This window comes from Seriola dumerili, unplaced genomic scaffold (assembly GCF_002260705.1).
Source record: "Seriola dumerili isolate Sdu_G_001 unplaced genomic scaffold, Sdu_1.0 BDQW01000242.1, whole genome shotgun sequence".
NCBI lineage: Eukaryota > Metazoa > Chordata > Actinopteri > Carangiformes > Carangidae > Seriola > Seriola dumerili.
The window spans coordinates 292820-313794 of NW_019174497.1; the positions used below are offsets into that span (position 1 = coordinate 292820).

The window sequence follows — 20975 nt, forward strand, 5'->3', positions numbered from 1 at the left end:
ACAATTTCATCTCAAGGTGAATTCAGTAGCTGTTCTGTAGCTTTTGATCATATCACATGATATTCCACAACTGATGAAGTTTGCCCAGTGGAAATGGCTTTGTAGATGCTGATTTTTATGAGCACTTTCTGAACTCCTCCATTTTGGATTAGAAGATGAGATTGTTCGTTCATTCCTAAACTTGTGGTGTTTGGAACGATTTGTTGACGACTGTTTCCAATATCAAGAATTAACTTTCTATCTCAAAGTTTTAAGCCAACACGGACTAAACAACTTTAAAATCCTCAGAAAAATGGAAATTTGAACATCTACAATTCCATGCCAACTGAGGAAAATCTTGATACTATCGAAAGCTCCAGAACAGATACTAAATGGACTTTGTGGGAAGATTTTTTTTGCCAGTTGCTGTTTCCAAAGTCAAGAATGAACTTCTGTCTCACATCTGTTTTGGTTCACATCTGACACATAAACCATATTGTAAAACACTGGTGTTAATATGATGTCTACTACAGCTGTGCCACCCGGCCTTAGTTTAGTCTTTGTACCTTGACATGTTGGAGGTGTGGGGCTCCACTGGAGGCTGTTTGGATCACAGCTGACAGATGAAGATCCCAGCAGCGTGAAGCCTGAGTGACACTGATACAGAATCACAGAGTCACAGAGCAGAGAGTAGCCAGACTGGATCCTGGGTACTGGACCACAGCTGGGATCTGGGAGAGATGTCAGTGAAAAAACAACACAAACGTGACATCACACTCGAAATATTTCTCTGTCCACACTTCCTCACCTGTGTCTGGTTCTTTCCAGGGGCTCAGGTCGAGGTGGGGGATGAGCGGGTGGGAACAGGCCAGCATGTCCTCGGGACTCTCAGTGCGTGAGAATGCGTCAGCAGGGACGAGGCTGATATGGCTGTTATCACAAATAATGCGGGACAGAGAGACGGCGTGGAGATGTCTCCTCTGGGTGCTGGTGAACACTCCCTCCCTCTCCCACCAAAACCTCAGAGGACAAAGACAGATTTAACCTTCTCTTCTGATTCATGTTGTTAGATCAGCAGATGATCAGTAGAGGATTTAGTTTTACCTGTCTCCATCTCTCAGGGCTCTGAACTGTCTGGCCAGCAGGCAGGCCAGGAGCGGCCCCACTCGGCCTCCAGCCAGAGCGGGCTCAGAGATGGCTCCCACCCACACATCGATGTTGTGTGGCGTCCCGTACAGGAGCTGGAATTTGTGAGCCAAAGTGAAGTTACCCAGGATTTCGGCCAACTCTGTCGTAGAGTTGGGAACAGAGAGGCCGCAGAACCTTCGCCATGAGCCGTATCCTGATGGGACAAGATGAGACAGAAAGCAGGAGTTTAAAGGTCTGATACAGGAAGTGAGACACTGAGGGAACATTAACCTTAATAAGTCTGGTGTTAGAAAGCCTTTTTTTAGAATCAATTTTCCAAACAGAAGTTACAAAGTGCTTAATGAGAAGAGGAAAGAGGAAAGGACATGGCAGAAATGGCAAAATATAAAAACTGGGAGAAAATAACTGTGTAACCCACAAAGTAAAGAAAAAAATAAAAACCAAAGAAAAATAGGTGATCTGGATACTCTAGAGATTTTATCTGAGGCTGTTTCAGAGTTTACAAGCAACAGTAAAAGCACAGTCATCAATCTTCACACAGACATGAAAAAACCCAGGTGTAACCAAAACCGTTAACAATAGCTGCATTTCATTTAGGTGCTGAAGTTCCAGAGGCCTCGTAAATATTTAATATGAACTTTTCGTTTTCCCAGAATTTTGTGCTTATGTCTCACCACCACCTGAAATTTATCAAAAGCAGCTGCAACCGCAACTGTGCAAAAGCACCTCCTCATAGATAAACGGCACACTCTGAGACAGATTTTATAAGTGTACTGACTTTTCCAGAGTGAACACACAACAACAGACCCAAAACCTGGGATGCAGCAACTGTCATGATTACTGTGACAATCTCTTAAATGAATGATGACATTTGAAAGTAGTAGATAAAAGTCTGTCTGTTGAAACAGTCCTTGTTGACAGTCATCAGCCGACTTTCAGTACAAAGTGACTACGTAGCTACAGTATGAGGTAAGAAAGCTGGTACCAGGCAAGCCGTGGTCTCGTCCCCTCTGGAGGTTAAGGGCCCCAAGGTCCAGAGGCATCCCTCCCTGTGCCTGAAACAGCCTCTCTGTCAGCTCCTCCACCATCATCTGACCTGGAGTCTGCAGCTTGGCTGGAGACAGCAACAGGCCGCGCAGCACAGGGTCTATACCACCTGAAAGACAGAAACAGAGCTACTGAGTGAACCATGTGTAAATTAAGTAGAATGAATTACAGCTTTGCTCTTTACCTTCCTCTACAACCCTCCAAGAAGCAAACAGCGAATGGTGCAGAGGCAGTGGGGGATGCTGGGAGTTCGTGGTGTATCCTGGCCCCAGCCTGGTCACCATTGGCTGCACGGTGACGTGGGCAAATCGAAACGCAGCGGCTGCAAAGACGTTTGCGATGCTGGGATCCACTTCAGGATTATAACCTTCATAGGGAGGCATCAGAAGGGACATGGCGATGTCACCAAGGACCCGTGGCAGGTAATGCTCCCAGGTTAGGATCTGGAAAAGACAAGGGAGCCGGTCAGAGTGCTGGGTGTGCTCACGTATGTAGAGGTGAATGGATGTCAAGATCAAACTGTTAGCGCCACCTGGTGAACGGCTCCCATGATCTTGCGGGCCTCCTGATAGAGAACATCAGGGCTCCAGTGAGGGTTGAGCAGGTGCAGCTCGCTGACCAGCCGGTTGTGTTCTCTCAGGAAGAGCGTGTGCAGTGCAATCATTCCCAGATGCTCATTGGCTCTTGAATCACCTGTGAAACACCGATGATAAACAGCCTCGCCACTGAGGCCTTCAGAGAACAGACGAATGACCACATTTACTCACCAGCTTGAAAGCAGGATGTGGTGTTCTCCCGGTGCGTGGATCTGTCCGATGCCCCGGAGGTGGTGGAGTTTCGAGGGCCGCAGGGGTCCAGGTGTGCCTGCTGGCGAGGCAGGAAGGGCATGTAGGACAGCTCCTGGTCTGAGTGCTGGGAGTTGAGGGCCATTGAGCCCAAAGGAGAGGAGCGGTTTCTCAGAGCTGATGCCAGACCGGTGGAGCTGCCGTACACCATACTGGCATCTACAAAAGAGGTGATGGCATTGAGCTGCTCTCGGTGCTGATGAGGGAGGACTGCTGCATGACAGCTGGGAGCAGAGCGGAAGAAAGGCATACAACTCTGGATGCCATTACGGGGATCTGACAGCGGGATCTGGGAAAGAACATTTTTTTTTTTTTTTGTTATAGGTTTTCTCATAGTAATACAGTAACACAGATACATTGTTGTATCATTTATTCATTGTAATTAACTAAATTGTTATTGATACACACTGATTAATATCCTGCCTTTCTGTTTTACCTCACTGATCACTCTGTGTTGTGCTTTTGGAGTCACCTTAACTGGACGCCCACTTCAAGGGAGAGGAGCCACCCAACTAAATTGAGACACTGAGATCTCTTTTTTGGGAGGCATGTCACATCCAGTCACATCCGTTCACATCCACAGATGCGTCTTGTGAACAGCAAACTCAAAATGTTTAAGTGTCTCCAACCCACCCAACGTCTGCTCTCGTTTCATTGACTGGACTCCAGGTTTGCTAACTCCTGACTCCTGACTAGCTTTTGTTGATGTCATGAAGTTGTTCACATACTTTTTCCAACCTACACTGTGAATGTTTGAATGATGTTTTCAGTATCGACAAGAACAGTACAATGACTTAGATGAAGATGTTTAAGACAAATTTATACATAAATGCAGGTGATTCCAAATGGGGGTGAAAAGAGACAGCAAACTGAAGCACTTCAGAGAATCAGCTGATAGTTAGTGCACCTCTATTGGGAAGCAGGGCGTGTCCCGGCTGCAGGTGTGTGTGCAGTCAGCTCCGGTCCTGAAGGCTGTTGTACTGGGGCTCTGAGGCGTCAGCACCACATCATGGTCTATCCACTGACCCCACTCCACCAGCAGGTGAGACAGAGTGGAGTCCAGAGAGATGTTGTCATTGTGAGTGAACAGCACCTCCTGAGACACCAGCCGCACCTGGACAACAAACAGGGTGAGGAGTGATGAGAGTTACAGCGGCTGACAGGACAGAGGACGACTGAGTGCTGCCACAGGACTCTTACTGGAGGGAGGCTGACGTTATTGTAGGTGTGCTCTGGGTCCCAGCCTCTGGGTGCCCCCCACACATCCTCATACTCTGGAAGCAGCCAACGGGAATACGGGATGTTTGCAGCGCCCCATCTGGGCTGCTGTCTGAACAGGACACGACAGACATGTTAACCAAAAAAACAACAACAAAGTCGATTCAGGACGACTCTGCTCTGTCACTACATGTTTTTTTTTTGTGTGTGTGTGTGTCAGCTCTGACCTGTTGTTGCACTCTCCTGTGATGGATCTGTAGCGCTCAGACAGACAGTCGCTCTGACAGCTGGGTCTCTGCAGCTCAACAGAGCAGCCTGTCACTTGCAGTAGATTCTCCACATCTCTTTCACTCAGCAGCTCTATAGGAAAATACAGTAAACATAACAAGATACGAGCCATGCACATTATAATTTACCTTCTGGGTTTGTTTCTGGGACCTGCAGTGGAACAGTAAAACTTAATGGAAACATAATGGAAGCCAATGTAAACTATTTAACATACAGGTGCAGAAACATCTCTATGTGCTGTGTAACGCTGCTGTTCAGTACCATGAGGGTTGGGCTGCACCATAGTGTGAGTGTAAACCATCTCTCTGATCAGCTCCACTGTGTTGTCCAGCAGTTCTGCAGCTCGGATTTGAGTCCTGGTTCCGGCTTCAGTCTGTTTGAACTGAGCCAGCAGGTCACTGGGTCTCAGAGCGCCTTCAGACAGAGACTTCTTCCCCCTGGCAAAATCTTAATTTTTAGTGCCAAGACAATGCTTCATAGGGGTCTAATGATGATTTATGCTTCACAGTGGTTCAGTTTGATTTGAATGAATTTTTACCTCTCACTTGTACGAGCGTAAGCAGCATCAGTCATCTCAATCGCCCTCTGAAGAGCCTCCTTCACAAATACAGACCCCAGATACACAGGTCCTGAGATTACCACAAGGAAAACAGTGGTGCATTTAGTGAGACTCCTCAGTACCTGCTCTTTTCAGCAATAATCAAACAGAAATCCTACCTGAGGTGTTGTCAAATACTTTGTTCAGTGAAGCGTGCTCAGGGAAGGAGAGCAGGACAAGAGCCAGTCCAAACAGAGAGAGGGACACCTGAAACCAAAGGACATATCTGAGTTATCTCAACAAATCAGGTTCTTTATTCTATTAAATTAATTAAAAAAAAAAAAAAGAAGAAATAGAAAGAAACTCACCATGAGTGCTGTGTCCATCTAGAGCATTAAAACTGTTCAGTCTGTGCGGAAAGTCGTGCACATCTAACCAAGCTCAGAGTATCTTACTGCTGCGCTGACCATGACTCATCTTGAGAGCCAACAGGTGTGTGCATGTGTGTGTGTGTGTCAGGCTCCGACCATCAAGGTTGCCATTTATACACTGGCAGCAGGGCCAACAGGTATGTGCAGAATCCCCTTATCTGTCCTTCTGGTGACAGGAACGCAACATCAAACACTGGACTCACTGCCTCGACCAAATAACCTTTCAAATCAAATTTACTTCTGTCCTCCCGCCCATGATGAAAACCTTCTGTCATATTAGGATCAATTCAAATAAATCAAACAGTTCTACTGATCCCTCCAGAGCACAGGGTTTGTAGCAGTGGACACCACCTAAATTCCAGGCGGTTGAAACATTGGATGTCCAAGCAACGTGCCACAGTGGGAACAGACTGAAAAGATAGGTCACTTTTTTACTTTTCTTGTTTATATACTTTTTTTTATTTCGCAATGACACATTGAGTTCAGTATTTTGGATTTGTTTTTTATTCAAAGTGTGACTGTGTCTTTGCCACATGCCAGTTCAGTCTGATCGCCCATGTGCCAGTAACTCACAACAGGTGGGTGAGGAAACAATGATTACTGGAAATGAAGTACCAGGAATGACATTGAAAATGAGAAAGGATCAGACAGAAAAGTCTCAGTTAAATCGCTGTGGAGGACGTGAGTCATGAAGCCTGGACGGGTCCAGTATGAGCCTTTAAAACTCAACTGTGAAGCAACAGTTCTCTGCCTGCTCTCTTCCCTTTGATGCACCAGGTGTGTGATACCATCAAATGAGTCATCAGTCCCATTTCATTAGGTTGTTATTAACATTATCTCTGCTGACCCACATTACCCATCTTCTCATGTACGTGCTGTTGATGTTCAAGATCAGAAATGTAGAAATCTTTTGTTCTCAAAAATATCCCACATAATTTCATCCAAATCACAAAAAAATATATTTCCCACACTTAACCCCAACAGCTTCAAGCCGTGAAAGTTGTTTGAGTTGGGTGGTTTGCCTTAAAGTATAAACCAAATTCTATTTTTTCAATGCTTCCAATCCATCACATTGACTGACCTGATACTGCTTTTGTCATGGATATAAGAGTGAAAATATACACATTTTTTGACAATACCAGGGTTTAGCATGGCCATATGCTGACCAAAACTTTTGTATCAAAAAAAGAAAATAAAAAAAAAAAGAGCATGATGTTTCATACACACAGTTTTATTCACATAATATCACCTGGTTAAACATTTCACTATTATTACTGACAGTTTTTTGGGACATGAAATATTTGATTACTGTACATGCTTAACCTCAGTCATTAAAAAAAGAGTAATGTGATGATACCCTGAACTACACCTGAATATTGATACAATTGGCAAGTAAATGGAATGAAGAGGATAAAACTGGAAAGATCCGTGCAAAACAAATATGAACTAAAAGTTAAAAAGATAATACTGCTTTCACTGGGGAGTTAAGTACCTTCATTTCGAGTTGGAAAGCTTTGATAAATATCACAGTGCATAAATTAAGCCATAGCTTCAACAGCAGTTACACTTACATTACATTCAGTGTTAGTTATGTTAGAGAAGCTGCTGTCCACACAGCGCTGATCTGGAGTTAGGCATGCTGGGACCACAGGAACCGATCGCAGCGCTCGAGCATCGTCTGGATCATCGCCCTGAAACAAAATCACAAGAAACAGCACATTCTGATTCTGATCTCTTCAGATCACTAAGATAACTGTCTCATAATCCTTTTCTCTGAGACTGGGCAAACATGTTGTCCTATAATAATACTCTCATCAAGGTGTATGTATTGAAGGGTGATGCTCATAATTTTCCTTCAATATTACTGCTCAATCACATTGGTTTGTATTCTACATTTGAAGGGAAGGTCCACTGTATCTACATAAGCTTCTTGACCTCTCCTGACACATCTGTTACACCTATGTCATCTGTTTCAATGCTGTTTGTATAAGTGTATCATAAAATGACTGCTATTGATTTCTAGGCTTGGAAGGAGAACAAGAATCAAACTACGTGAGATAATTCCCAGACTGATCAGAATGCCTGATGGAGATTTATGCATTTCTGTTTTTTTTGTAGTCTGCTTTTAAAAACACATCTGAAAGAAATGCTGGAACTGTGTCCCGTTCTTACAGGCTTATAACATTTTCACAGTGTGGTAATCAGCACCCTGACCCACCTCTGCCTCTTCTCAGTGACTCTCAGGAGCTCACAGACCAGTTTGGAGTGGGGGGAAAGAACCAACTGTACCCCACACTCCTCCAGGACGGCCAGGGCTCGGTCAGGTCCGGCCGTCCGAGCCAGCATCAGGGTCAGGTTCTCCAGGCTCATCTTTCCTCCACAGTCTGCTGAGCCGTTAGACCAGCCGCTCCCATTCACACCTGCGACCTGCTCCGAGTCTCCCACACTGCTGCGCTGCTGAGACAACTGGATCAACAGCTTCCATTCATCCAAGGTCTGGGGCTCAACACCTGGAAAATAACAGAGAGAGTGCAGATGTTAGGTTGCTAGATAATTCACTCAAATGAAATGAGTCATTAAGATGAATCATTCATTACCTGTACAATTCTTGATTTATAAGTACATGCTGACTGTCAATACTGATAAGTTTTTGGTTCAAGCACTGTACCAACTGAAAGTGAACTTCTGAAAGACAAGACGAGCGGTTTAAGAGAATTTGTGCCATTCACCAATTTTCTCGTACTTGGAATTTTCTCCTAGTCATACAAGTCATGAGCAGATAGACTGCCTTTCTTCACAGGGGTAACTAACACGCTTGACCTACGATTTATAGTGGCTTAATCTGAATGAATTTGGAGTTTAAATATGATACCAAAACTGATTTAATTAAAAGTAAATCTAACAAACTTAGTGCACAATTGCATGACAACGTTTGATGTTCACCATATGATCATCACTGTGATTTGCCAGTTTACTAAGAGGTTGTTTAGATTTTTGTATTTTATTATATTTCACATTTCATCACAGCAGCTTATACATTTCACTAGTCGCTAAGAAAATAGTCTCACTCCTCTTGCTTCCTCAGGGTCTGTCTGCAGGTCACTGTCCAATATCATCCTCTGCTGCATCGGACAGTTTGACATCACCTACCGTAGGCTGTAGTGGTCTCTTGTCTGATATCTCAGGGACTGTCGACTCCTTGACCAACTCTCATACTAGGTCTTAGACTAGTCTGGGTTTAGACAAGATTAACTTGTCTGTTGTGTATTCATGTACATCTTTGTGCGTTTGCCTTGGCTGGTGATCCCATATCTTGTGTTGGTGGTGAGGTCATAGTACATAGTTGATGTAAACATGCTGCACTACTTCCGTCTTTTGTGTGTGTGCACTGGATTTCCATGCAGCAGATGTGTGGACTTCAGCATGTATCTCAGTAAGATTGTGAGAAACAGTTTTACCCTCAGGTTCCTCCAGCAGGCTGATGTCATCCAGCTGACAAATGGTGGAGAACGCCTCTGTGCGACGCTGCAGCTCACAGCAGAGGTAGAGGTAGCCCGTCCAGTATCTACACATGCACACATACAAGAGGTTATACATGACACTGTAAACTCACTACCAAACACTGCCATCAACAGCAGAAGACAGCATGCTCTTTAGAGGTACCCGTGACTGCGGCATGTCTCTGCCATCTTCTGCTTGGAGGACAGGTCTGCAGGGAGACGAATCAGCAGAGACAGCAGGCGTCCGTAACCCCAACTGAAACAATGTGAATGCCACCTGCAACAGAGGTCACATGGCGTCACAGTTACAATTATTCTTATATTTTAGTTTCACTTCAGTATATTACTGTGTCCTGGCCTAAATAGAATCCAGTAATGAAACATACTCACGATAGTGGCTTACTTCACATCAGTCCAGATATAATGATTTTATCTTTTTTTTTTTTATTTGATATCTAGCTTCAGATTTATACAGACAACCTACCAGGCATTTGAGTAAATATTAAATAAAATATTATTTCTATACTTTTCACACCTGCATACATCAGATGCAATGATACAGAGACAGTACACAGATGTTATTTTGACACATTAATAGAACCAGACCTGGGCTGTCCATCAGGGGTTAGGGTATCACAGTGTTGAGGAGCATCATGGGTAAGTGCCAGCTCCAACCAATCCTGTCTCAGTGATTCTGGTTCAAGAAGGCATTGCAAAAATGACAACCTAGAGAAAGTAATAAATAATGAATGATGATGAAGATTAGGCAACAAAAAAACAAAAATTCAATGTCTTTCTTTGACATAAATATAAATCTGACGGTCTACCTGTGCTCCTCAGTTCGTGATTGGACCAAATTATCCAGGTAGGCCAGGAAGTGGCTTTTCTGAGCCATGGTCATTACGTCAGCAGGAGTTATCGTAGGATAGAACTGGGAAAACGAGCGTACAGCTGCCTCCCCGTGCTTCTCATACAGCCTGGATAATGACAGGGTAAAATGACTTCACAAGGTCCCTCACAACTTAAATATTATGAGTAGATGAGAGAATTACGGGCACTGACCTGTGTAAGTGAGCGAGGAGAGGAGGTGTGCTCCAGGGCTGCAGCTCTCTCAGACTGCGCAGGGATCTCAGTAAATCACCTCTCTGAATAACCTCCACCACCTTACTGGACTGAGTCAGATCTATGGAGAAAACACATAAATTAAACTACGAGAGTATAAACTTTCTCATTTATTTTGGTTCTATGTGATTACTTGCTAAAATTTTTGCAGACCGTTTTCTAATTCAACCAGATCTGCATTTAGAAATAATAATGGGCACAGTGACAAAACAAAAACTGGTAAATTGGAAATCATCAGATTCTCTGTTTCTTTAAAAAACGTTTGATGAAACGTAATGATGAATTAATGTTTTTATCATTCAAAAGGAAGATCTAATTTGATTAATTTCTGAAACAAGAAAAGTTTTTTCGGACGTTTGAGGACCTTTACTTGAGTACTCAGAGGAAACATGACAAATTTTGAAATACAGTATCTGTACCAATTCAAATACAGCATTGTTTTTCATTAATTTGCTTTTATTGATTTTGTTAATTTATTTAAATGTTTTAATCAATTTTAATTTCCAACAGGGACAGCCCAATGCTGATTTTTTGTCTCTTATTAGGTGTGTTTTCTGTTGTTTTTTTTTTATTTATAGACAGTTACAGTTCAGACAATTATCTTCCTGTTCAACTTGATTACTTCTGGTAATTATTGTATTACTACTACCACTAATTATTATTATTATTCTTAGTAGTAAGCATTATATAAATATACATATTTTTTTTTTTTATCAATATACCTTTTTCCTTATTTGTGAAATGTGAAAGGTGAAAATACCAGTACCTATCAAATAAAATAAAATAAAATAAAAAATAAAATAAACCTGAGTTGGTATGGTATTGTCAAGCAATTTAAGAAGAAGCTTCTGACCTAGCATGCCCTCAACGAAGGAGCTCTGCACATCCGGCTGCTCCTGGTAACACAGCAGGCACATCTTTCTCACGCGCTCTTGATCCAGCAGATAGAAGTAACGGCGCAGGAAAATTGTGCAGCCCAATGCTTGTGGTTGCTCCTGGTTTCTAAAGCAGCTCAGCTCTGTGTATAATGTGGCCAGCTGTGTGAGATTAGCCAGGAGATCTGATGGTACAGGTTTGGGGGACACCACACGCACAGGCTCTGGATGGCTCCAATTAGACACTTCAGACACCTTCTCCGTGGAGCCACACTGGTCCTCTCGCTCTCTGATCTGAGGGGACTCTTCTTTCTTCTCCTCTGTAATGTTCTCTGCTGCCTCTCCTGATGAGCAGGAAGACTCCTCCGGCTGCTCTGAGCAGGAGTTTAGATAATCCCTCTCCCATCTCTCCTCTGCTGGTCCATCCATGTTTGCGTCACTGACAGCAACTGACCCAAGATCTGCAGGTCCGAGTATTCGCTCCAACACTGGCAGCCACTCCAGCAGAATTTCTCCCAGGCAGACTGGATCTAGTAGCACCAAAGGATCTTGGATCTGGGAGCTGATGTTGGGAAAGTATTTGTAACATTTAAATATCAAAGTATGGGTTCTGAAAAAAGGTTGTGAAATCCTGCAGCGGGGATTCTGACACAATGCATAGCAGTACTTACATAGTTCGCTCTGTTGCTGATCGAAGTTCCTGCATGTCGGCCTCCGTGTTAGGCATTTCATCATAAACTCTGTGAAGACAAATATAACTCAATGGTTTTCTCTTCTTGTGGTCTATTCATAGCAAAGGTAAAGAGTGTTAGGTTAAAGTTTGGCCTAAAGTCAAAGAAAAGAAGAAATAACTGTGGTCTAATTTCTCTGTGTGTTCTCTGTACTTACTCATTTTCCATTTCTTCTGAGTATGCAGCTGTGGTGGCTGACATTTCGGACTGTCCGCCCTCTCTAAATTCAGGCCGCTGCCAGAGTTCAGAGTTCATCTGGAGGGTGTTGATCTTCTCTGTTGTCTTCTTAACAAAACTAGAAACACTGTGGAAAAGAAAATTGAATCAAATAAAGTTGAACTGTGCTACGAAACATGAACCATTTCATATTGATGACAAATGACTGAGTGTGATGCCTTGAAATGAAACATGCCACATGTGCCTTCACAGATGAACAATGTGAATTAAAAAAACTAGATGTGGGTCTCCAGAGAAAAGGGGAAGTAAGCCATCTAAAAGCACAGCTGCACTTGAATAATAGGCCTGGAGGAGTTTCAATCCTCAGAAGAAATGACAGAGGTACAACCCACAAATAATTTCATCAGTGTTCAAATATAATTAAAAAACTCAAAACTACACTGCAGCTGCAGGGTTGCATGAGATTGCATTGATTGTCTTCTGCTTAAAGCTGTTAGCATGTCTGTCCTTCATTTCTCTGGACATTCACCTGTCTCTGACGGCCTGCAGTGCGATGCGAGGGGGTTTGGGGCGGAATGAAAGGGGGAGGTGGAACTGCAGGCCTTGCTCAGATCGCTCAGCCTCCAGACGCTCACTGCTCTGTGGATCTGAATAAAGATGGGGCAAGAGCCAGAGGAAAAACACAGATGGATGGAGTACTGGAGGGGAATGATGACAGGGAGAGTGCAAAATGCAAGCAGATGGCGCAAAGGTGCAGGACACCACTATAGAGAGAACGAAAATCAAATGCTGCACAATACAAAAAATACAGAACCAAAATGGTGATATATGTGTGATACAATGGAGAAGAGAAGAAACTTGGTATTAACAATCAGGCAAAGTGAAGGTTATATTCAGAAAGCATGACAGTCATCAGATCAAGGAAATCCAGTGGTGCCGCAAAATGTTTGATTGTATGATTTTATGTATTGTTCAAATCAACTTCAAAACACATCAGTTTTAGTAGCAAACATACAAGAGGCAGGTACATATGATTGTTATGACAACTGAGATAAAGTCAAAGAGTAAAATTATTATCAGTCACATTTATATTGATAACTCTTTCTGTAGCTAGAGATTACCCAAAATACAAATATCTTGTTTAGCATTTTTCCTCCATGTTTTGTTTTTTGTTATTCTGTTACTTTAATTGAATGGTAGATATTAAACTGAAAATAACTTCACTCTCTTTTCAAATTGAACTCAAGAAGAGGCAGAGACGAAGTTTGTTCCTGCCACAGACACACACACACACGCACACGCACACACACAATATATGTGTAGAGAGAAAATACAAAGAGCGAGAAAGAGTCAGACACAAAGAAAAACGTTACTACTGGTAAATATAAATGTTCATCCGTCCATCCTAATCTTCCAGTGTATTTGTGCCAGTGTTTACAGATTAAATAAAAAGTAAATAATAAGAAGTTATCAGGAAGAATATATCACAAAACAGGTGTTATCTGATTATTATTATTATCAAATTGTTAGGGAAAATCAGTTTATATACATAAATATAATAATAACCAAGCCTTTTTGCAGCCATTCTTTATGTGTGACGTCTTGAAATGAATGTACAAATAAAATATCCTTCTGCTGAACTTGATTCCATCTGGTAATAAATTATATTACTACTAATAGTAATTATTATTAATAATAATAAGAGTAATTATTATATTAACACTTCTATTTATATTATATTATATACTATTATATTAAAACTCGTCATCAGTTTATTAATACCATTAAAATTAGACAGTACCAAAGGGACTATTTACAATATAATTTTGAACAACAGTTTTGCATGTTTAAAGAAAGCAGTCATTTTTATTGGCAGCATCTGTTTTTTTCTGTCAGCTAATTACAGAGCGACAGCTGCCTCTTACCTTGATCCACCTGATCTTCCTCCTGCACAAAACTGAACTCTTTGAGCCTCTCCTCTTCTGACATGGACTGATTGATGAGGGAGCTCGTCTCCTCATCCGACTGGCTCCCTCTGCGGCTGATCACACGATAGATTCCACAGTCCAGGACGTTGAAGCTCTCCTAAATAAAGATATACATGTATCTGATATCTTTACACTCACTGTCTTGTGTGTATTCAGATTAGCAGAAGCAGCATGCTTCAGTTACAATACACTCATTTTTATAAATAAAAATGCATTGAATGCATATTCCTGTTCACAGCGGTGTGCTGCTTCTGTGTAAAAAACAGAAGATGACGTAGTCAAACCATGATGTAATTGGTTGATGTGGAATTATTCTGGATGCCATGAAGCTCCCTGGACCTCATGACGAGTCATGAGAGAAACAAGTTATGGTGGAGATATTTAACTGGTTAATGTTTTCTGACTTAATACATGCAAGTTTAATTCCACTGCTAGAGCCTGCTAACACTTGTGCTTCATTAACTGAATGGTATCCATAGCAACAGGATTCAATTGGTAAGCTAGTAAGTGAAAAGTAAGTAAATGAAATGGCAGTGGGGTGCTAATTGTTTGCATTTGTGGTGCAAACACCTTGTACGGTGCAGATGCATCATCTACAGAAAGTTTAACTCACATGTGAGGAGATGCTGCTCCTGCGGCTGCTGGAGGCGGAGTCCAGAGGCTCCAGCTTAGCGATGACTTCCTCCAGCTGGCTAGTCAGCTCCATGTGTGTGGTGGAACTGAGCTGGCACTTGAGATGTTCAAGGCGGTCGATGGGAATGGATTTCCTGGCCTGAATTAAGAGTTTGGACTTAAATTCATGAATCTACCAACATATGAATTCAACTCAGGTGACGAACACACAAGCCGTTACTCTGATTATAAGAAAAGTGGTTAAGATACTTAAAAATTGAACCCATGATATGTAAACTTGGTCTTTTCATATTTATCTTTCACCTCTTCATCTTTTACAATACATTTTGATTCTTTTAATATAAACTACAACAGCCTGTAAAGTCTTACAAGATTATAAGGTTAACCATAGTGATAATGCCTTGTTACCTATGTATTACAAGTATAATAATGTTTATTGGCCAACAGCATTAGTCATATGTCAGGCCACTGAAAGTTAGACACCTCAGGTCAACAGGTATGTCCTGTGCTTTATCCTTAGTAATACATAAAGTCAAGAATTCAAACGAACAGCTTAGCCCAGATAAGACTGGAATCTAGGTTACACTGAGACGAGGTCAGCTAGCATGGCAGTAGCAGCCGTCTTACCCTGCTGGTGGTGATTGTGTGCTGAAACATACAGCAGATGATAGCAGCAAGAGGCCAGGACTCCCTACGCAGAAGACGCTCAACACAGCGCTCTGCAGATAACAGGGAGAGGTGGGACAGACGTCCGCTACCATGGAGACAGAAGAGCTCACTGCGGTAGACTGCGATATCAACCAAGTCTACAAAACCAGAAAACAGGTTTCGATCAATTTAAAGCTAAAAAAAACATAGGCAGAGAGGGTACGTGTGATCATTACTGAAATTATCATTCAAACAATTATTATGATCATAGTTATCAATAATTATACCAGGACGACACTGACACATATGGTTACATGAGATCGACTGTGCAGCACAAAAAATTCGATTTTGGGGAAAAGCATTAAAAGAGTGTGTTTATGAACATGTTTTGGGAGTTCAATTATTCCAGTTTTGATTTTTGGAGACAAAGCAGCAAACAAACCTTTGACTTCAGTCCACAGAAGCAATTGTCCATTCTGAGGTGTGAAGATATAAATGGCTGAATCAGTCCATGTCAGCAGGTTTTGGTCTCTAAACAAATAAATGAAGGGTACAGTTTGTCAGGTGACAGGCTCACCTGCAGTTATTTTTTAAATTATGTTGCCTGTAATTTACATATTTGAGCTTGGTTTTTGATAATAAAAAAAGATTGACACATCTGACAAGAGAGATGACAAAATGCATAAAGGATATGTTACTTTACCCCAAATAAAGCAGTTTAGGGAAGGCAATTGACTGGGGGCTCTTCTGCCCTGGGTTGTAATGTGGCTCATTTCTGCAGGTAACAAGGACGAAAGGACAAATTAGCAGTTTGGCCTTTAACAAAAGAGAACATGAAAGCAGGAACAATCAGTACCTGTAAGTTATGAGAGGTAGTGGAGGACAGGCCAGTAGTTGTTTGAACTGATGGGTGCTCAGAACCTCGCCATTAAAACTGGCCTCCCACATTCGAGACCCCGGTCGGCCACAGTACAGCAGCGGTGGCTGACCAACTAATAATCCCCTGTTCTGAGGGAAAAAACAAGCCCCGTACTCCCCATCACGCTCCTTATTTCCAACACGCCAGAACTTTTCCCTGAGGGTAGGTAAAGACAGAAATACACGACTGCTGAGAGATGTCCATCTTAAAGAAAGGAGATTTTCATGAGTCATGAAACATCATCATTTTGACAGAGCTGTTTTGGGGACCGAACTTATTGGCATTTTCTTCATTCATTAATTACCCAAATTGATATAGATTTAGATGCATTATAATTGTACGGCCCTTTACTGCATGTCATTCCCCCTCTCTCTGCCTCCCCATTTCCTGTCTCTCTCTACTGTGCTATCCAATAAAGGCATAAAAAGCCCCAAAAAATATACTTAAAAAAAAAAAAGAAAAAAAGAGGACATTAATAAATGTTACTTTTATCAGTCTTCTGTACGTTCTTATCATATGCAGGGTCAAAGAGTCAAATGATACAGAGAAACAGTATCTAACATGAGCAGAGAAATGTAGAATTGTAGAATTTGAATATGAAATTATAAATGTCAAGATCAGTGTTTCAATGAATATGGATTTACCATCTTGCTAAAGGACACTTAAGTAGGACAATATTTATCTATATGGGGGCATTAACATGGGTCCTCTGAGAGTCTATTTCCCTATTAGAGACACAAGAGATATGCAAACATATTGTTACTCACCTCTCTGTGTCGCAGAGATAGCAGCGGCTGAGGGAAGACACAAGCAGGCGGCCATCTTGGTACCCAAGCTGAACTACTCTGGAGTCTACAGTGGTAACAGTCTGAACAGGGAAGATAACAAATGACCCCTGGACACAAAGAAAAAAAGTAATCATATAGGGCTTTGATATGAATCATGAAATATCAAAAAGGGCTATAACAGAGGACTGGGGTACAGCAAGCGGGAGTGACACTGGTTCATTTTGACCGAATCCCGACTGAGTGTCAAAAAAAAGAAAAGAATGTCAGGTATATTTCTTGTGAATAGAAAAGATTTTTCAAAATATTATTGTATGTCAAAACAGCTTTAAATTGCTTAAGTTGTTTTACCTATTTTAGCCTATTAATTGCAAATGCTTACACTTTCGCATGCCTGCCAACTGTTTTCCATTTTCCAACCTTACGTTTTAAGATTGCATTCCAACCTTCCTGACAGGTAGAGGATTTCAGTATCAACATCAACCAATCAACATCAAAAAGAAATAACAGCAAATGTGTGCCATGATGTGCATGTACATAAGCTTGGGCACCCAGTCAACCAGCACTAAAGGGTAACATCTACTGTGCAGAAATCACAGCTTCCAAAGGTTTCTTGTAGCCAGTTAACCCTGAACTCTGTTTTTGCTTTACAGTCTTTTTCCCCATCTCTTCCTCTCAGAGCACTTACAAGTCAATCACAACTTCACTTTGTTGGACATGCCAAGTATTAATCAATTATCTTTATTTTTAGATCTTTAGTCAGCTGCTTGGATGTCACTTTGATTTTTGAATGTACACACAACACCCTGTGAAGTAAGAGGGGTCAGAGAGTTCATTAACCTCTATCACTTGGCTCAAATCAAGACCTGCTGATTCAGTTAAGCTCTGGAACCATACCAAACCACAAGTGGATCAACTACAAAGTGCCTAAACATTTTAAAAGGCTAAATTTATATTAAAGGAGACAGATAACTTTCACTGTGAATCAGCAGATGATACCTTGCCCAGTTTGGAGGATCCTGCACGCAGGAAGGACACCTTGCCTCCTGAGTCCCCGACAAAAACTCTGAGCGCGCTGGTGTCCCAGCAGAGTGCAGTGATGGCCTGACCTCTGTGCTCCCAGGACACACTGACTCGCTCTGGACGACCCCGCCGCTCCAGCTGCAGCTCCCACACCACCACCAGACCCTGACTGGACCAGAGACAAACACTTTGAGCAATACTGGCAACACAACTAACACAGAGATATGCGTTATATGAGGTAAGAAGAAGAACATTAGATGACAAAGGCTCATTTTGATTGAGGGCAGATGAGTATGATACATTTCTTTACTCCTTAGACAGAGTCTAACCTTGTTGCGGCAGCAATAAAATCTTCATCATGAGGACAACATGCCACCTGAGTGATAGATCCCTCCTGAAAAAGAGCACACAGTGGATGAGGAGTTAACAGGAAATGAAGAGAAACAGAAACATACGAACACTGCACTCCTTGTAATGTGCAGCTGTATTACTTAACTGCAGAACAACAGTCAGATCAGTATTTCTGCACAATAGGTACTCAGCCACATATCACCTTGTGAGTGAGGATGATCCTTTGCTTCCAGCCCTCCCTCTGAATCAGGTGCAACCCCCCTGCTGATGTTCCTAATGCCAGCCACTTCCTTGACACTGCCAAGCATGTACACTGTAACACAACAGATTTACATTTAGAAGGCGCAGACTCATCCCTTCATGCAAAGATGTTGTTAGATAAACAAACATTTTTTTGTGATAACATGTTGTATCTTGTGTTTTTAGTGCACCCACTTCTTAGAATACGACAGTTTCAATCTTTTTAAAATATATTTGGCGAGAACAAGGTACGCAACCTTATATGTTTAATAATTGTTTTAAGTGCAAGTAATTCAGTAATTTCTCACTCTGCACTGCTGTAAAAACATTAATAAGAAGCTGCTATAAATTATCTGTGTGATTTTATTTTAAGACATTCAGACACATGATGGTGAAACCTACCTTGAGCCTGCCGGAGTCTAGCCGCAGTGCAGACAGAAGTGGATCGAGGCAGTCAAACTCTGCCAGTACATGACTGTGGTTCTCTGGCACAACTGGTATCAGTGACATCTTCCCTGGTGATCCTCCACAACTGAGAGAATGAGAGAGTCAGTGAAGCATGAAAAATGTGTGAGCCTTAAAGAGTCACTACCCCGCTTTCTCACATACCACAGCTCTCAGCTGTGTTGCATCACATGACTGTTAGTAAACTGACCAGTCATGACTCCACTTACACTGTCTCCAGCCTGGTGAAACACCCCCTTTCAGACTTTAAGCCTACATCCACAACTTGGCAAAGTTTACTGATGTTTCTAGTCATTACCCACATAAGGAAGACACCACTAACACAAAATGAATTCTTTACTTCACATTTGCATACACAAAATTCTGTTTTAGGCTGGGGTTTATGTTAAAAAAAACAACAAAAAAAAACATATCATCCCTACTGTAGTATCCTGGTCCTGGATCTGTCAGTTATTTTGCCAGAAAACATTTTCACAGGACCAAGGACCACCACTCAGCTCAAAACACAGGATAGTTTGACTTCAGTTTCCTTGCTGTGGTTTTACATGAACTTCCAAGGAAGCAGAAGCAAAACTAAAGCTGCAGATCATTACTGTAACTATATACTGTGAGTATTTCAGTGTGAATGCTAGAAAAATGTTTTAAAATTAAATGTTGGAACATAAATGCTTCTCAGCAATAATTAGTTGACACAAGGAACCTCAGAAGAAGGTGAGAAGCAGCAGTGAACTCTGACCTCTGACCTTCTATTTGTTATCACTCTACTGTGAGCAAATGCATTTCAGATAACATCAAAAGTAGAAGTCCTCAATGAAGAGAAATGACCTTAACCATGACCAGATTATTTTAACTCTTTGCATTTAAAGCTGCAACTTACTTACAATGATTTGATTAATGAATAATGTATTTGTCTATAAAATAACAAATAGGAGAAGGAGCTAGAAACAGAAACTATTTGCCATTTCTCCATAAAAATGAACAAAATGCTTATTTGACTGTCAAAATATTTGCAGGAATTTTCTGTTGATCGACTAATTGATTAAAAGTTGCAGCGCTACATGAATTTTTGTATAAATAACATTTTGCTTACATTTTAGTTAGTCGAGGTTGAGATACTTTTAACCAATTTACAAACTGCTGGCTTGTTTATACCATTTCATTTTTCATCACGATTTGTAAGCTCATCGTATGGTCTCCATGTAAAACCTTAACTCGTTAGGTCAACGGAGTTAAACGGAGTAAATATACAATTCATTCTCTGAATTGTTGTGGAGTAGTGGCATGAAATGCTTTTAGCCAAGAAAAGTACCAGTACGTCATGTAGCCTACACGAGTTCAGTGTTTGAGAAGTATTCAGGTTGAGAAGAGGACAGCGATGTAATATTAACTTGTTTGTACACGGTAAAGTAACTGTTTTGTTGAGTTGCTGCATCGCTATCACAACCAACCACAACGGGCAATTAGATCGGCCAATTCAAGGCAATAGGCATCACGAGACCCGTCTGCTGACACTGATGCTAACCGTCCAGTCAAAACTACCAAGTCGCCAAAAGCCTAAAAACAAATAAATATGAGCTCAACATGGCTTTGTTACATGTCTTAACGTTTGTTGAAGGTATGATCTTAAAACGCAGCTCGTTTCGCTACCTCGCCCCAGTGTCGTTTTATTTGCAATAACAACTTAGCAAGCATGCTAGCATAGACAGTGATGTTGCCATTCACTCGCTGCAAACTCACCTGATGGTCAGTGACACTCCAGAATTACCACCTACAAATCCACACCAGGTCGTTATCTTTCATTCCCGGTTTTCTTGAGTGTTTTTTGGAGAAAGCCAGTGGTCGGTTTCACGCCACCCTGACGACCAGCCGACCTGTCACAGCTCCTCTCTGCTGGTATGAGGACACTTCCTGAAGGCAGCGCGTCGGTTTCACCCACCGGTCGCGCTGAACGCTCTGGTCCGCCGCAAAGAAAACTGAAACTGTCTCGAAATATTAACCAGTGCAGCTTCGCACTCACGAAAGC

The 20975-nt window shown here is 41.8% G+C and overlaps 2 protein-coding genes across 3 annotated transcripts; both read right to left on the reverse strand.

Moving 5' to 3' along the window:
• Window positions 1-647: 647 nt before the first annotated feature.
• Window positions 648-5450, reverse strand: LOC111229744 (eosinophil peroxidase-like). Its single transcript, XM_022756215.1, has 14 exons — window positions 5433-5450; window positions 5244-5331; window positions 5072-5155; window positions 4788-4973; window positions 4466-4598; window positions 4221-4350; window positions 3928-4134; window positions 2943-3309; window positions 2708-2868; window positions 2360-2618; window positions 2114-2284; window positions 1084-1321; window positions 788-999; window positions 648-703 (listed from the first exon to the last, which is right to left on the reverse strand). The coding sequence occupies exons 1-14, from the start codon at window positions 5448-5450 to the stop codon at window positions 648-650; spliced, it is 2310 nt and encodes a 769-aa protein (XP_022611936.1).
• A 1269-nt stretch (window positions 5451-6719) lies between these two features.
• Window positions 6720-20890, reverse strand: hps5 (HPS5, biogenesis of lysosomal organelles complex 2 subunit 2). Of its 2 annotated transcripts, XM_022755913.1 has the most exons (23): window positions 20690-20889; window positions 18890-19019; window positions 18450-18560; window positions 18226-18290; window positions 17873-18065; window positions 16856-16983; window positions 16026-16244; window positions 15873-15944; window positions 15612-15700; window positions 15149-15327; window positions 14502-14660; window positions 13826-13985; window positions 12430-12547; window positions 11881-12027; window positions 11664-11732; window positions 10971-11554; window positions 10058-10178; window positions 9823-9972; window positions 9602-9721; window positions 9159-9272; window positions 8954-9060; window positions 7714-8005; window positions 6720-7186 (listed from the first exon to the last, which is right to left on the reverse strand). In XM_022755913.1, exons 2-23 carry the CDS (start codon window positions 18995-18997, stop codon window positions 7126-7128), a joined length of 3366 nt encoding a protein of 1121 aa, XP_022611634.1. In that variant the 5' UTR covers window positions 18998-19019; window positions 20690-20889; the 3' UTR covers window positions 6720-7125. The 2 variants fall into 2 exon arrangements, with proteins under 2 accessions (XP_022611634.1, XP_022611635.1); XM_022755914.1 differs by lacking the exon at window positions 16026-16244 and having other exon boundaries at window positions 20690-20890.
• Window positions 20891-20975: the final 85 nt, after the last annotated feature.